This window comes from Spathaspora passalidarum, assembly GCF_000223485.1.
Source record: "Spathaspora passalidarum NRRL Y-27907 unplaced genomic scaffold SPAPAscaffold_5, whole genome shotgun sequence".
Classification (NCBI taxonomy): Eukaryota; Fungi; Ascomycota; class Pichiomycetes; order Serinales; family Debaryomycetaceae; genus Spathaspora; species Spathaspora passalidarum.
The window spans coordinates 1,448,753-1,463,834 of record NW_006767429.1 but is presented as its reverse complement, the minus strand read 5'-3'; the positions used below and the strand labels follow the sequence as shown (position 1 = coordinate 1,463,834).

The following is a 15,082-nucleotide window of genomic DNA, read 5'->3' as shown; positions in this document are numbered from 1 at the left end:
TTTCCGAAATATGTCCGACTTCTAACTAATCCAATAAGGTAGCATTTAGGAGGGTGGGGGGCTTGAAATTCTGACTTCCTTTAGACAAAATCGCACACGACCAAAGGAAAGTTTATTGTAGTGATTGTTACAAATTTTTCAATCATTCGTGTGACATATTACCTGAAACGTGGGCCCCCCTCTCCTATTTGTGTTACTTTTAAAATTAAAAAGAATAAATTATTTTTGCGAAGCCATAATACAATTTTTACGAAGCATCGCTACCATATATTGAAAAACTTCTCCCGAGATTGTTTATTGAATATAGAATAATTTACACGACTCGCTAATCGTCTAAATAACCTTTTTCTGGGCATACTCAGATATTTCAACTAGAATAGTACCTTGAAAGATTAGTATTTAAACTAAATGATGTAGTCAATAAAATGTCCATGCTGGTCAAGTGCCCGGGGAATTTGATTACGTTTGTTTAATAACAAAGGGTACTTAACAATATAATCATTATACGCAGGGGAACAATATGGGCTGAAACAGTATTTTCTATTGATTTTTTTTTTTACATACGAGCTTTTGCCCTATTTGGAGCGAAATGCTATAAACAAGGAAGGAGCAAGTTTTGTGAATATGCCTGTTTTCTTACAAGTCCTCTTATAGATGGCAGGATAACAATAACTTGCGATGTTTCTTTAACTTAGGAGCACATTACTGGCAATAAAATCCGTTACCAGCGGGTTACTCTCCCCAATGTAAACAAATATGTCTTTTTAGAGTTCGCATAAAAGAAATGAGTTTGGATGCAGTTTCCCCGCCTTATGACACTTAAGAAAACAATGCTCAGAACTAAACTTGAGGCTATTGTAGACATCCTCAACTGAATTAAATATAGATTACGAAAGGTCTAAGCAGGCACTTGGTAAAAAGGATCTAAAGTTAACTTGGAACTTATTCGTTGCATATTAGTGCATACGTTTTGGTTACTGGGTTGAGATACGTAACACGAAATGAAATTGAAACTCTACCTGATACTGCATGAAAAGAAGGTTCTTTAGAATCTCTAGTTTTTGAGTTGTACGTTAAGCCACATTTTGGGACTCAAGAAAATACACGGAGAAAGATGTTTTCCAGAAGAAATTTCTATTGGGTAAATGACACCTATGGCAAACAGCACATTGTTATTACGGGTTACTAAATATATAGCTTTATATTTGAAAAAAAAAAGTTATCCCAACCTGTATTCCCCACTGCTCTGCACCAAAAGTTTCTCAAAATGTCCTTCTAATTACGTATATTTAATTATATGGTTGTTGTCTGATGGTATATTTCTTCTCTGGTAAATAGTTTAAGAATTGGGGTATTTTTACTTTTAACTCCGTTGAACTTACTTGTTAACAGCATAGTTACTCTATCAAGGTTTTATTTAGTGAAAATATAAATTTAGTAAAGCATACTATCATTGATGTTGCAGAGCTAAATGATTATTTAGAATCTTGTTATTCGCATCTAGTTGGAAAATGTCCCTGGATTATCTGATGAAAAATGCTGTCATAGTGTCATACCTACTGGTAGTGTCTTTGGTTTAGTACTGTACATAGACAAAACAGAAAGCATTCAGAAACCCCTTTGTAGCTCAGGGCTGTATGATTTTTTTTTGCCCCAGTAGAAGGCAAATTTTTGCACTGTACAACATAAAAGAAGACTGTATATTACATGTATTTAATGGCTTAGAAGACATTGTTGAGAAAGTCTTGTGACACAAAATAGTTTTCGAGTTCGAGGTTTCTAATATCTGTTTAAATAATTGTATGTTCTAATTAGACATTTCCAAGCTTAAACAACAAGCAAGAATATTATTGGAGTATATGTTATACAAGAATGAACCCTCAAAAGAAGCAAATTTTCTTGTGATACTTCCCCACCCCGCATTTTTTTGTGTTAAGTCAGTTGACATTTAACAACATTTAGCTGCCAAGAAAATAAACGATCTGTTTACCAAAACTTTATTGGCGAAAAAATTCAATTTTTCTAGTTTTTTGTTCAATGTTCTCGTTTTATTCTTATAAGTAGATTGGTATAATACCATATTTTTTTGTTCACATTTATAATTGCACTAGACCAGTTTGCTACAAGAACAGAAATCTAACAAATGTCAGAAAATTCTTCCAAACAAGGAGCTGAAGATACTTCAGACAACAATATACCTAAAGAAAAGTCTACAGACGACAAAGAAAAAGCTCCAAAGGTGTTGATCAAATTTTTGAATAATGATGGAACCGTAGATCTAGGTCCATATAAACCAATGATAAAAACTGACGTGCCTCCCAAAAAAGTCAAAATTACTTCCCTCCCTGATAATATTCTCCAGATGGTTTTAAGTCTCCTCAATCAAGTTGACGTAGTTAATGTCAGTCGTGTAAACAAGAAGCTTAATAAACTTGCCACCTCAAAATTGTATAAATCAATCTTTGTTTATTTACCAGAAGATCGAGCACTCGATCCACCCAGACGAGTTTGCAAGAGTACACAACTAGAATTCCAAAAGAACTTCACTGTTGTTAATGGATTTAAAGAATTCTTTATGATTGTAGCTGAGCCTGAAAAATTAAAATTAACCGAGCGCGTTGTTCTAGTCATTGAACAACCAAATTTCTATTCAAACTTGTGTTATTCCTATCTTGTCACCACTTGCCCTTGGATACTTATTGATGTTGAACTGGGTAGCCCTAAGATGCTTCAACAGCAGCTCGCGAGACTTGATGTTATTAATCAACTTCAATTATACAATGACTTGAGATTCAGTTACTCCATGGAAGATAACTATTCAATTGAGCGATTGTACATTGAAGGTGTTGAAAGGTTATACTCAGACCCGTTGGCCATCATTCCCCATTTGAAAGCATTAACCACCCTTTGTATATTTGATGTTACAACCATAAATATCCTTAAAGTATTCAGGAGGAGGAACATTACTAATTTAAAACTCAAGAGGTTATCATTGCAAGTTTGTAAAATTCCGATCAGGGAGTTGGGTGAAATTTTCGATTTGAGAGAGATCGTCTATTTTGAACTTGTTTTCTTTAAAAATGTTCGACCTTATTCAGATTTGAAATGGCTTGCTTCAAATATGCCCAAACTCAGAGATATTAAAATTGTTTGGTGGAATGCATCTTTTGAAAAAATTATGGAACAACTTGCAGGACATAGGATAGTAAACGTCCGATTACATTCCTTACAACCAAAAAAAGAAGGTGATATTCAGCGTTGCGAACTGACAATGCCTAACCTTATCAAGGGCCATGAAAGATCATTGACCCATTTCAGTTTGTACTCTGGTATGGAAGAAATCACTGGAATTTGGGATCGTCATAAATGGTATACTAGAAAAGATCCATCTGATAATTCAAAGGTGAATACACACATAAAGATCTTCTCGAGAAGAAAGTTCTTTTTAAAGATGGATGCATATGGGCAACAACAAATCGTTATAGCAGGTTAACCAACTATAACAAAATTTTGCTTTAATATTTATAATTGTGTTATATCTTGTACTTTTCTGTCTCAAAGTTTCTCAAAATTTTATTATATATTCTAGTATTCAATTGTATAGATAGTAACTGATGGATCGTTCATTCCTTCATATGCAAAGAATTATTTTCATTTTGAAATCTCCAGAGGCTTGGCTGCAAAAAAAAAAAAAAGTAAAACTAGTTTTGTTATGGTTACCAGAATAGTCTAAATAATTGATACAATAATTTGCTTAATAATACGAGACATAAGAAAATTTGGAACTTTGATTAATAATTCTATTTCAATTGAACATGTTAAGACGTATTAAATACAAAGGTAGAATAGCAGTTAGTAATCAATCGCAAACGAATGGCGGTACATCACACCCACACTATAGTAATAGAGATGCCTATATCATCACTCAATTGAAACTACTAGAACCATAAATTGTTTTATTCAACTTTCTTTCAAGTGAGGTGTTTGAAGATTTTAAAACTAGCTGAAACTATGTTACTCTCTTTGTTTTCCAAATCAAAAATACCTAGTCTAACTTTTGAAATACTTAATCAAGTTGATCATGTAATCCTAGAAAATTGACCAAGAAACTGTACAAAGTATAGATATTTTTGAAGTTATTTCAGTCGATTTGTGTTTAATTTCCTATTAAGCGGTTATTTCGAACAACACAAAGAGTATGTAAAAATCCATAATTTCTATTTAGCAATAAGTCTACAGTGGTCAAGGAGTTTAACTTTTTTTTATTATCCACGTTTTATCTTAATGATGTAATTTTTTTTTGCGCTACATAACCAAGCTGATGGATTCGTCTACTCTATAAAATTCTATTTGGTAACTTTAATTGCTTTTACAAATACAGGAATCATACCACCAGTTCCAACAGCAAATGATCTATGACCAACGGCTAATAATTGAGCTCTAATACTACCACTATGACTAGTTATAGCGACAATTTTATCATTTGGACTTTCATTAAACAATTGTTGTAACCCTTTGTTAATTCTGAGAGCTTGCTCACCCACAGTTTCACGATAATCATCTTGATAGTAGATATCTTCTTCAGCAAATCCCGGTTCTATAACAAATCCCTTACCAGTATACTTATAGTCAATGATTGTTCGAGAAGAACGTTTATCACATGTATGTACTCCCATGGTTTCTCTCCAGTTTTCTTGAATTAAAGGTTGCACATTTTTCAAGTCGACTATATCATTCCAAGTATAATACATGGTATCAATAGATCTACTCAAGGGAGAAACCAAGAATTTAGTAGGAATAATCAAGCTGGCGTCATTATTTTTGTTATTGATTTGTTCTTGTTTCCAAATATAATTGTTGTCCTTGGCTTGCAGGATACCTAATTCAGTCAAATTTGCATCCGGACCCCAAATTATTTCACCATCGCCATTTAATTTTGACCAATATTCGTTCCAGGCATTATCGCCATATTTAGTATGGGCTAAATTGTGGAACCCTTGGCCGTGTCTTGCCAAAAACATGATTTTGTATTGTTCATTAGGGCCAGTAGAATTATTCAAATGGTTAAGATTTTCAATTATATCATCCCATGAGCCAATGATACCGAAATGTTCTTTCAAATAGTCAAATTTTCTTTCATCAGTGCTAGGATCAGATTGTTTGAAAATACCAGGAACAATTTCAAATTTCCAGTATGAATCGAGAGAGGAATGGTATGATTCAAGACGGGTTTGGTAGTCTTTAACGTTGTCCGGGTTGATCTTGGAATCAAGAACGTCAAGTGGGTTGGGGTTAGACTTAGAGGTGCTCATTGTTGAAGCTGCTACTGGTTTAGAACGTGGGTTGAAAAAATTAGCGAGATCTTTTAGTCGAAATTTTTTTGTGTGATTACGCGCAAAACTATACTACGTAAATTTGTTGACTGAAACGATTTCTTGATTTGATGATTGCCTCCGTGGGCATGGAGGAATATATACCCAGACACATAATTGAGAATCTAGAACTTATTAATCTAACTTGTAGTCCAAATAAATATTATTACTCAATTACTGCTTATATCTGAATTGATATCAGATATATTTCTTTAAGAAATCACAGCTAACCCTACCAGACTAAATTTAGATTATTGTACCTGTGATTCTTCTGATGCTCTTGGTGAATGTGGTGACTACCTATACCTAACAATGTCGTGAATTGCCACGACATCCCATTTATTAAGAAAAAAATGTCTCCTTACTATTTTTGTCCAGGAGCAAAAGAAAAAAAAACAGTGTCCAACAACTTTGGTGAATAAAATTTCATTCAATTTCCACACGACGACACTCTCACAAAAGAAAACACCACAATTTAATACATTTGCTTTCTATATTTCCACCCATATAACCATCAAAGTCAACTTAAATCCATCACATACACTTACATACACTCACTATTACCACCAATTGGTTGATTTTTTACTACACTTACCTTACTTTGCAAACCTAACTTACCTCCCCCTTAAGCATATAAATACACACATACAAATATGGACAACTACAATGACGATTTATATCCATTAGCATTGTTAATGGACGAATTGAAGCACGATGATGTTTCCAATCGAGTTGAAGCCATGCAGAAATTGGACACAATTGCCATAGCCCTTGGTCCCGAACGCACTGTCAAGGAGTTATTGCCATTCTTGAACGACGTCGCTCAAGATGACGAAGAAGAAGTGTTTGCAGTTTTAGCTACCAAGTTGGGTGATTTTATCCCTTTAATTGGCGGTCATGAAAACTGTGAACCTTTGATTTCTATATTGACTATATTGGCAAGCATGGAAGAACCCTTGGTTCGAGATAAAGCAATTGCGTCTTTAAACAAAATTAGTTTGGACTTGACTAATGAAGAATTGAATGGAATATTCTTGAACTTGATTCAAAACTTGAGTCAAGGTAACTGGTTCCTGAAGAAAATTGCATCCTGTGGATTGTTTGGTTCCATTATATTGAAAGTTGATAGTAACACTAGAAAAGATTTACTTAAATTATACCTTAAATTAATTTGTGATGATTATCCAATGGTCAGAAGAAGTGCTGCTACCAATTTACCTCATTTAATTAATTTATTGACTGAATTTACTGAAACCAGTCCTAATGATGTCAATAAGATTAATAATCAAGATTGGGAAATCATATCTAAGATGTTCCAGCATTTAATTAATGATGATCAAGATAGTGTCAAATTCTTGAGTATTGATGTTTTAATATCCATATTAGAATTTTTCAACAAGATCAATGAAACTAGTTTCAATTCTGATTTCTTGTCCAGTGCTTTGAAATTGATTAAAGATGAAAGTTGGAGAGTTAGATATACTGCTGCTGATAGATTTAGTAAGATTGCCGTGAACTTTGTCAATAACGAACTGGACTTGTATCAATTAATTGATCCATTTATAGCATTAATGAAGGATCATGAAGGTGAAGTTCGAAAAGCCATTGCTAAGCAATTACCTGATTTCACAAGATTATTAACAAAGTACCCACTGACTAAGGTAACCATTATAAACAAAATCTTACCTATAGTTAACGAATTAAGTCAAGACCAACAAGAAGCAGTCAGAGCATCATTAGCATCCACTATCACTGAATTATCGCCAATTTTACAAAAAGAAGCCACCATTGAGAAATTATTGCCCACCTTCTTGATTATGTTGAAGGATGAATTCCCTGATGTCAGATTAAACATTATATCCAATTTGTCCGTGGTTAATGAAACCATTGGTATAAACTTATTATCAACAAACTTGTTACCAGCTATAACAGAATTAGCCCAGGATCATAAATGGAGAGTTAGATTAGCCATTATAAAGTATATTCCTAAATTGGCCAGCCAATTGGGTGAACCATTTTTTAATGATGAATTGTTGTCCTTGTGTATGTCTTGGTTATGGGATCCTGTGTTTGCCATTAGAGATGCTGCTATAAACAACTTGAAGGAATTAACCGTGATATTTGGATCTGATTGGGCCACTAGAGAAATCTTGTCAAGATTATTAGACCAACTGGATAAAATTGATGAAGATAAGATTGACTATTCTAATTTCATTATCAGATTAACTTGTTTATTCACTATAACCAAGTTGATTCCTGTGCTTGACTTTAAAGTCATTGTGGAAAAGATATTACCATTTATTAACGAATTAATCACTGATAATGTACCAAACATTCGTTTCAATGTAGCAAAATCTTATTTGGTGTTGGTTGAATCTTTTATTGAGAAGAAACTCGAGTTACCAATAAATGAACAAGAATTGAAAAAGTTGATAAACTTAGAAATCTTGAGTAATTTGGAAAAATTACAAAATGATGAAGATGTTGATGTTAGATTTTATTCGACAAAGAGTATTCAAGGGATTAATAAGTTGATATAATTTTGGCTAGTTGCACCTAAAATGTACTCAATGCGTGTTTATGTTTGTCTTTTATGTTTTTATATCGTTTGTTAGTTTTTATATATTATAATCGTATCGTTATCTATATACACTTGCTCTTAATTACTTCTTTTCTTTCTGCTTTTGTTCCAACTTCTCAAAATCAAAATCAAACGAAGATCCACATCCACATGCTGTACTGGTGTATGGACTCTCAACAATCTTAAATTGGCTACCAATTAACTCATGTGTATAATCCAATTTGGAATCCTGTAAAATAGTCAAACTGGAATCATCCAATACGATTTTCCCACCTTCACGTTCAAAAACAAACAATTCATCATCTTCGTCGTCCTTCATCTCCTTGTCCAAATTGGATAATTCCAAATTATATTGAAACCCATGACATCCTCCACTTTCCACTTTGATCCGAAGGACACTTTTGTCAGGTTCTGCCTCACTGGATGCAATTTCGTTAAGTTTATCGCGGGCTCGTTCGGTTATCCCAATAGACATATCAGTAGATCCGTGAACTAGCTTAGTCAAACTGAACTCATCTGTTTGTTCTGGTTTTATTAATTGTGATTGGGCCAAGGTCGGATCCGATTTAGGTAATGAAAATGAAGATGGTTTTAAAGTTTTCACGGAGTTAAATCTTGCAAATTGAAGTGTTATAGGGCGGACTACTAAAGTGCTTCTAAGCAGAATTCTTGATATAGCTAGCCTTGGTATCATATTGTATATGTGGTTCACCGGTGTTTGGTATTAATAGCGAATTAGTAATGGTGAATTTTAGGGGATTCTTTTTTTTTTATTTTTTTTTTTGCTACTTCCGTGCGGCGCTTCTCTTTTTAGTAATTGTCGGATCTTGACTGGATCTAACAGATTATAGTACATTATGTAAGTCAATTTCAACACAAGTGCATTCTACAGAATATCTTTACAAATTATTCATTTGCAATATAAACAGATTTTATACTAAATAAAACAAAATAAACAGGAAACAACGTTAACCACGCCACTCTCAACGGTAATTATCATCAGCAACTCTCCAAGATCTCAAGAGTTGCAAATGTTTCCAATCTTCCTTTGGTCCTTCCATACCAAATGAAAAGTATCTGAAATAGTAGAATGTACCACCAACCAAGGCATACAATCCAAGATAAAGGGCGGCGTAGGATAATTTACTAGCGACACTAGCGTTCCTATCATTCAATCTTCTTGAGAAACTGTCAACTTCATAACAGAACACAAGCATGGCAAAATAAAGGGCAGGCATGTAATGATGGACATACTTCACACGACCCATAATCACAAATGGAACATAATGCAATCCCCATCCAAACATTGGATAGATACCACCCATCAAGAATCTCTTCAACTTATCTGGGTTAGTGCTTGGGAAATCAATAATTTGTCTTTGCCATCTAACTAAGTAGTAAATAACAAGCAATGCAAATGCAAACACACCAACAGTGGAAGTCCAAGTGGTGGCTGGTGATCCAATCATGAAATACTTAGGGTTCTTGCTGCCCCATCCACACATTCTAATACCAACGTTCAATGATGGCCATTGCCAGAAGTCGGAAGCCAAATCGTCTTGTTTTTCTTCATCTGGAACCAAAGCATTGTTGGTTGCCATCATGGCTAAATTTAATTGAATAAAATCTTTAATGAATTTAGTCTTTGGTAATTTAAAGTCTTCAGATGGTGGTGGCAAGATTGGATTTTCATTATCTTCAATTATCCACCAAGTACGCTTATCCTTTTTGAATGGATCCTTGTGACAAACAACTTCACCTTGTCTGAACCCCCATTGTGGTAAATTGCTTCCAGAAGTAGCCAAGTAACAACCCAAATAGGCATGTCTTAATCTGAATGAAGTGGTCAATGGATGGATTCTCATTTTATCTTCATTACTATTTTGTTCCATAATTTCAACAACCCAATTGTCTTTAACATCACCTAAAGTTAAGTTACCATATGCAGCAACTTCCCATTGTGCTTTAGATACTGGAGCGTCGACTTCATGAGAATGCAAGTTTCTACCGGTGTTCTTGTGCATTAATCTAATAGTCATACCATCAATAATATATTCGATATCAGTATTGTTGTTAGCAGTGTCATAATGAGGAACACCTCTAGCTCTTTGGAAAACCCAGTTGTTGTTGGAATCCTTGTGACCATAAGTAGTAACTTGTTGTTGTTTAGAACCACTTGGGAAAGTTTGCACGTGAGAATGTAACAATCCTCCACTCAACCCTTGGTTCTTGATGGTAACACTAGAATGAACAATGGAAACTTCTCTTGGGCCACCACCAACACTAGAGCCAACTAGATTAGCCTGGAAAAGTGGTGACATGTTGGCATCTCCGGTACCGGACTTGTATAACAAATCAAAATGAATCTTGAATGATAACATGAATACGGACATTGGGATAACAATTAAGCCAAAAATTCTTGCAGCCCAATGGCCGAAAATGTATTTTCTCCAAGAAATTGACTTATCACCTAATTTGGTCCATAAATCAGCAATGGTATATAATCCAACTAAAGCAGTCACGAATAAACCAACCATTTTAACTGAACAGGTACATCCAATGGATAAACCTGTCAAAATAAGCCATTTCCACCATTTTCTACTAAATTCTTGATTTTTATTGTTAAAGTTATTAAATCTGGAAAAGCAGAAAACGGTAGTAATGGTGAAAAATAACAACATGGAATCTAATAAGATGAACTTACCCAACGTGACATAAGTAGATTCTAAACAAACCATCAAGGAAAACAACCAAGTAGCATAGATTGAAAATCCAATTTCTTTACAAGTGAAATAAGCAAATGGGACACATAAGGCTGAGAAAGTAGCATTGAACAATCTCATCTTAGTGTAGTCAATATAGTCAGGGTATTCTTCACCACTGGGGAAATCCCAGGAACCATTGTAACCGGCCAAGTAACCGGATAACCCGACCAACATTTTCCCTAAAGGAGGATGGACATCATGGTAAAATTCGTGTCTTAAATAGTATGACCCAAACTTACCAAAATGCGCTTCATCCCAAACAACATGGTTATTCTTGGAGATCCGGTAGAATCTGACAAAGAATGACAAAAGGGTGAGCAAGATTGGGGCCAATATGGTTTCCAATTTCTTTAATGAATCAACAAATTCTTTGGTTTCGTCATACTTGGTTCTTTTCAAGTCAGCCTTATCTTCGTCGTATTTTTCAGCAACGGTAGACTTGCTGTTGTCGACCTTACGTTGACGAAGAGTGGTATCCTCGTTATTGGGTTCAACAGACGTGGACATTGTTCAATTGAATAGTTGTAATTGCAATTGATGATTAAAACAAAGTAGGGAGAAATTTGAAAAAAAAGAAGCGGGTTTGTTCTTTGCTGTCTTTGTTGTCCTCAAAAAAAAAAGAATGGCTGCAGTTTTTTTAAAGTACAGCAAATAATTTCTAAATAATTATTTTTCAATTAAAAATTGTCAAGTTGTTCGATTTTGGCTTAAGTTGTCTTTGTTTTATCAAGACAATTATCGTTCCTCAATTCTCCTTTCAATTGTGTGTATCTGACAGACTGGATAGAGAACTTGGCTGAAATTGCTTGGATTGAGAAAGTCAGTTTTAAACACGTCTACATTTTTTTTTCCTGTTTTGCTGGCCAATAAAAGATCCTTGCATACGCGAAAGTCTAACTTTAAAACTCGCCTCAGTTATGACACCCTGTTTCACTTCAATTAAATTAAAATTAAACTATATGTAAATCCCTAAAACTACTACTATTACAATGTTTTGCCCCTTATAGACTCAACCAAACTCCACACCAACTCTTCTTGTACATCGTCATTCAATTTAAACCTCCCATCCTGGGAAACATTAAGCAAATGACACATAAACTTATCCACCTGGATCTTGTCAAACTTGACTTTACTGGTATTGTACAAGAATTGACAGATATCATTATACAAATTCTCGTTAAATAATTTCTCAGTATCGGCTTTGGGAATGTCAATAATAAAATTTCGTAAGGTAGAATTACCTAACGGTGGAGAATAAACTAGTTGCATATGGCCAACTTCAGCCACATGCGTCAGTAGTTGGTTTACTAAATTAGGTATGAAATCTCTTGGGAACGAAAATGGCTTGATCAATAATGGTGAATCATTTATATCCTCAAGCAACTCAATTATATAGTCGTTCACATCGGGTTGGCTGGTGATTTTGTTCAACACTATGGAACTCTCATTATTACTTGTCGTGTTGCTGACAAAAATAATAACATGTCTTGCCAATAACGTCTTGTTTGAAGATTTCAAAATAAGATATTGAATTCGATTGTCTGACTTGTGGACTGTTCCGTTGTATATAGTAATATCTGTAATTATATCACGATACGTCTCATATCGAGTGATCAATTCATCATTATATTTGAGCGATTCTCGATATTTGCGATACAAGAATTTACTTAATGATATTCGAAATCTTTCAAGTTGCCTATGGGATAGTTTGGTGGTTGTTGGTGTTAAGGTAGTATTGCATCGGAACAACTTGAACGTCTGATTTAGCAATAGTCCTGTTATATTCCTATCATCTGTCATCGGTATGTATTATCGTGTTGTATAGTTTAGTCTTGTTTGTTTACTTTTTGCGCTAATATTTTTTTTTTTCTTGCTTCGTCTCTCTGTTGATAGATCTCAACTGAAATATTTTGTTTTCACTTGCATATATGCTATACTACATCAATCATTGATTGAAATTAAACTACAATCTAAAATAGATCTTCTTAAATTCTCATTTATTTTAAAGCTAGCTATTATAAATCATATTTCAAACAAAATATTTGTTTCTACAACTTAGCACCTAGTTAAGCCTTAGCAACGTGTTCCAATAAGTCAACGACTCTGGTGGAGTAACCGAATTCGTTATCGTACCAAGAGATCAACTTAACGAAGGTTGGGGACAATAAGATACCAGCCTTAGAATCGAAAATAGAAGAGTAAGTAGAACCCAAGAAATCGGTGGAAACAACAGCATCTTCAGTGTAACCTAAGACACCCTTCAATTCACCTTCAGAAGCAGCCTTGATAGCAGCAGAGATTTCTTCGTAAGTGGTTGGGGTCTTTAATCTAACAGTCAAGTCAACAACAGAGACATCGACAGTTGGAACTCTCAAAGACATACCGGTTAACTTACCGTTCAATTCTGGGATAACCTTACCAACAGCCTTGGCAGCACCAGTGGAAGATGGGATAATGTTACCAGAAGCAGTTCTACCACCTCTCCAGTCCTTGTGGGATGGACCATCAACAGTCTTTTGGGTGGCAGTGATGGAGTGGACAGTGGTCATTAAACCTTCTTCAATACCGAACTTGTCGTTGATAACCTTAGCTAATGGAGCTAAACAGTTAGTGGTACAAGAAGCGTTGGAAAGAATGTTAATGTCAGAAGTGTACTTGTCTTCGTTAACACCAACAACGAACATTGGAGCATCAGCAGATGGAGCGGTAATCAAAACCTTCTTGGCACCAGCTTGAATATGCTTGTTAGCACCTTCAATCTTGGTGAAGACACCGGTGGATTCAATAACGTAATCAACACCAGACTTACCCCATGGGATGTCAGCTGGGTCACGTTCTTGGAAAACGGTGATCTTTTGACCATCAATGATCAATTGGTTACCTTCAGAAGTAACTTCACCCTTGTATCTACCGTGGGTAGAATCGTACTTGAACATGTAAGCAGCGTAGTCGGTAGCAATGAATGGATCATTGATAGCAACAACTTCAATGTCCTTTCTTTGTAAAGCAACTCTTAAAACTAAACGACCAATACGTCCGAAACCGTTAATACCAACAGTGATAGCCATTGTAAATTATATATATATATTTGTTAATGTAGTAAATCCAATTGAATTGATACTGAAGAAAGGGAAAAAGAAAGAAAAGAGAAAATGAATTTTTAAAATTTTACCGGGAATTCAGGGTGAATTTATAAAATTCATGAAAAAATTCAATTGGTTGTCGTGGAATTGAAATTGAAAAATTAGGGGGGAGCCAGGAGAGGGGGATGGATGGAAACGCAACTAGAATTACATAGTTAAAAATAAATGATAATTAGTTTTGAGCAAAAAAATAATAATCCATAAAACCCGGTAAACTGTAACGTGCGGCATTAAACTGCAAATTTGCATTATTGTTGGTACCTTGCCGGGGCAAAGATATCCATTTTACATGTTACACATTTTTATTTTCCACTATGTTCTACGGTAATGGTTATACAGGTGACGTACACTAACAGTTACAAAAGTATACAACGCGGAACCGTTTGCAACACCTATTTGCAACATCTCCTTATGATTTACGTTTCATGTGTGGTAATAACGCCTCGTGATTATCACTTGCTCCTAACATCCCGGTGTAATGGACTTTGAACACATTCCGGAACGTGCTAGTACTTACAATATAAGAGATTTTCATATTACTGATTAGTAATTCAATTCAAATACCGTTACTCTGTATGTAAATGACCAATTGAGTCTTTACGTCATTTTAATCACGCTCTATGAATTAATAATGACTCCACCGGTATGATTTGTAATACTATTTTTTTTTTTTGCCACCACGCGGAACTTGAGTCATCTAACCTGCAAAATTCACTGCCCTTTTTTTTTCTTATGGAGGAGGTTGTCGCAAAACAGAACTCCGAGACCGAACAAAAACTAGAGCACAAAATACACACCGGACGGACTTTCTCCTGAACACGAATCGACCTTACCTTTGTTAAATTATGAGTAATCTCAAAAACAGCTAAGATCAATTGGTTCGATTATGAATTTGTAAATTGACAAAATCAATCAACCTATGATTGCTGAAAAACGGGTATATATTTTTTTTTTACAATTTCTTAAAACGGTTTTAGTAAACTGTTTGTAATCACACCACTCACACATGGTATGTTTTATGCAACATCCCTTACGTTGCACTACCACATGAGCAAAAATACCGCCACACCACCCAAAACTGCCTATCTGGCGAAAAAACGAAATGTTGAATTTGTGTTGTGGTTAATTTGCAGGTTAGAGCACAAATCTTGTTATATTTTTACAGGTTGGTTTCTGTGTCCTATCAGCTCCGGTACATCAGGTGTTGTAGGCCGGTGGTCC

General features: G+C 34.8%; 8 protein-coding genes across 8 annotated transcripts; 2 read left to right on the top strand and 6 right to left on the bottom strand. All coding sequences in view use genetic code 12, as the record gives it.

Moving 5' to 3' along the window:
* Window positions 1–2,058: 2,058 nt before the first annotated feature.
* On the top strand, window positions 2,059–3,657 carry SPAPADRAFT_62396 (uncharacterized protein; the record flags this gene model as incomplete). The annotated part of the gene is made up of 1 exon (XM_007376519.1): window positions 2,059–3,657. The coding sequence occupies one exon, from the start codon at window positions 2,726–2,728 to the stop codon at window positions 3,491–3,493; it is 768 nt and encodes a 255-aa protein (XP_007376581.1).
* Window positions 3,658–4,267: 610 nt separating this feature from the next.
* On the bottom strand, window positions 4,268–5,340 carry SPAPADRAFT_62395 (putative phosphomutase; the record flags this gene model as incomplete). The annotated part of the gene is made up of 1 exon (XM_007376518.1): window positions 4,268–5,340. One exon carries the CDS (start codon window positions 5,310–5,312, stop codon window positions 4,347–4,349), a length of 966 nt encoding a protein of 321 aa, XP_007376580.1.
* Window positions 5,341–6,025: 685 nt separating this feature from the next.
* TPD3 (protein phosphatase 2A structural subunit) lies at window positions 6,026–7,912 on the top strand (the record flags this gene model as incomplete). Its single annotated transcript, XM_007376517.1, has 1 exon — window positions 6,026–7,912. The coding sequence occupies one exon, from the start codon at window positions 6,026–6,028 to the stop codon at window positions 7,910–7,912; it is 1,887 nt and encodes a 628-aa protein (XP_007376579.1).
* A 123-nt stretch (window positions 7,913–8,035) lies between these two features.
* ISA2 (Isa2p) lies at window positions 8,036–8,647 on the bottom strand (the record flags this gene model as incomplete). The annotated part of the gene is made up of 1 exon (XM_007376516.1): window positions 8,036–8,647. The coding sequence occupies one exon, from the start codon at window positions 8,645–8,647 to the stop codon at window positions 8,036–8,038; it is 612 nt and encodes a 203-aa protein (XP_007376578.1).
* A 194-nt stretch (window positions 8,648–8,841) lies between these two features.
* SPAPADRAFT_62391 (uncharacterized protein) lies at window positions 8,842–10,705 on the bottom strand (the record flags this gene model as incomplete). The annotated part of the gene is made up of 1 exon (XM_007376515.1): window positions 8,842–10,705. The coding sequence occupies one exon, from the start codon at window positions 10,488–10,490 to the stop codon at window positions 8,937–8,939; it is 1,554 nt and encodes a 517-aa protein (XP_007376577.1).
* A 103-nt stretch (window positions 10,706–10,808) lies between these two features.
* Window positions 10,809–11,259, bottom strand: SPAPADRAFT_62390 (uncharacterized protein; the record flags this gene model as incomplete). The annotated part of the gene is made up of 1 exon (XM_007376514.1): window positions 10,809–11,259. A coding segment is annotated over one exon (311 nt), but the record flags the coding sequence as incomplete, so codon positions are not given.
* A 443-nt stretch (window positions 11,260–11,702) lies between these two features.
* Window positions 11,703–12,518, bottom strand: SPAPADRAFT_62389 (uncharacterized protein; the record flags this gene model as incomplete). The annotated part of the gene is made up of 1 exon (XM_007376513.1): window positions 11,703–12,518. One exon carries the CDS (start codon window positions 12,516–12,518, stop codon window positions 11,703–11,705), a length of 816 nt encoding a protein of 271 aa, XP_007376575.1.
* A 180-nt stretch (window positions 12,519–12,698) lies between these two features.
* TDH3 (glyceraldehyde-3-phosphate dehydrogenase (phosphorylating)) lies at window positions 12,699–13,786 on the bottom strand (the record flags this gene model as incomplete). Its single annotated transcript, XM_007376512.1, has 1 exon — window positions 12,699–13,786. One exon carries the CDS (start codon window positions 13,784–13,786, stop codon window positions 12,785–12,787), a length of 1,002 nt encoding a protein of 333 aa, XP_007376574.1.
* Window positions 13,787–15,082: the final 1,296 nt, after the last annotated feature.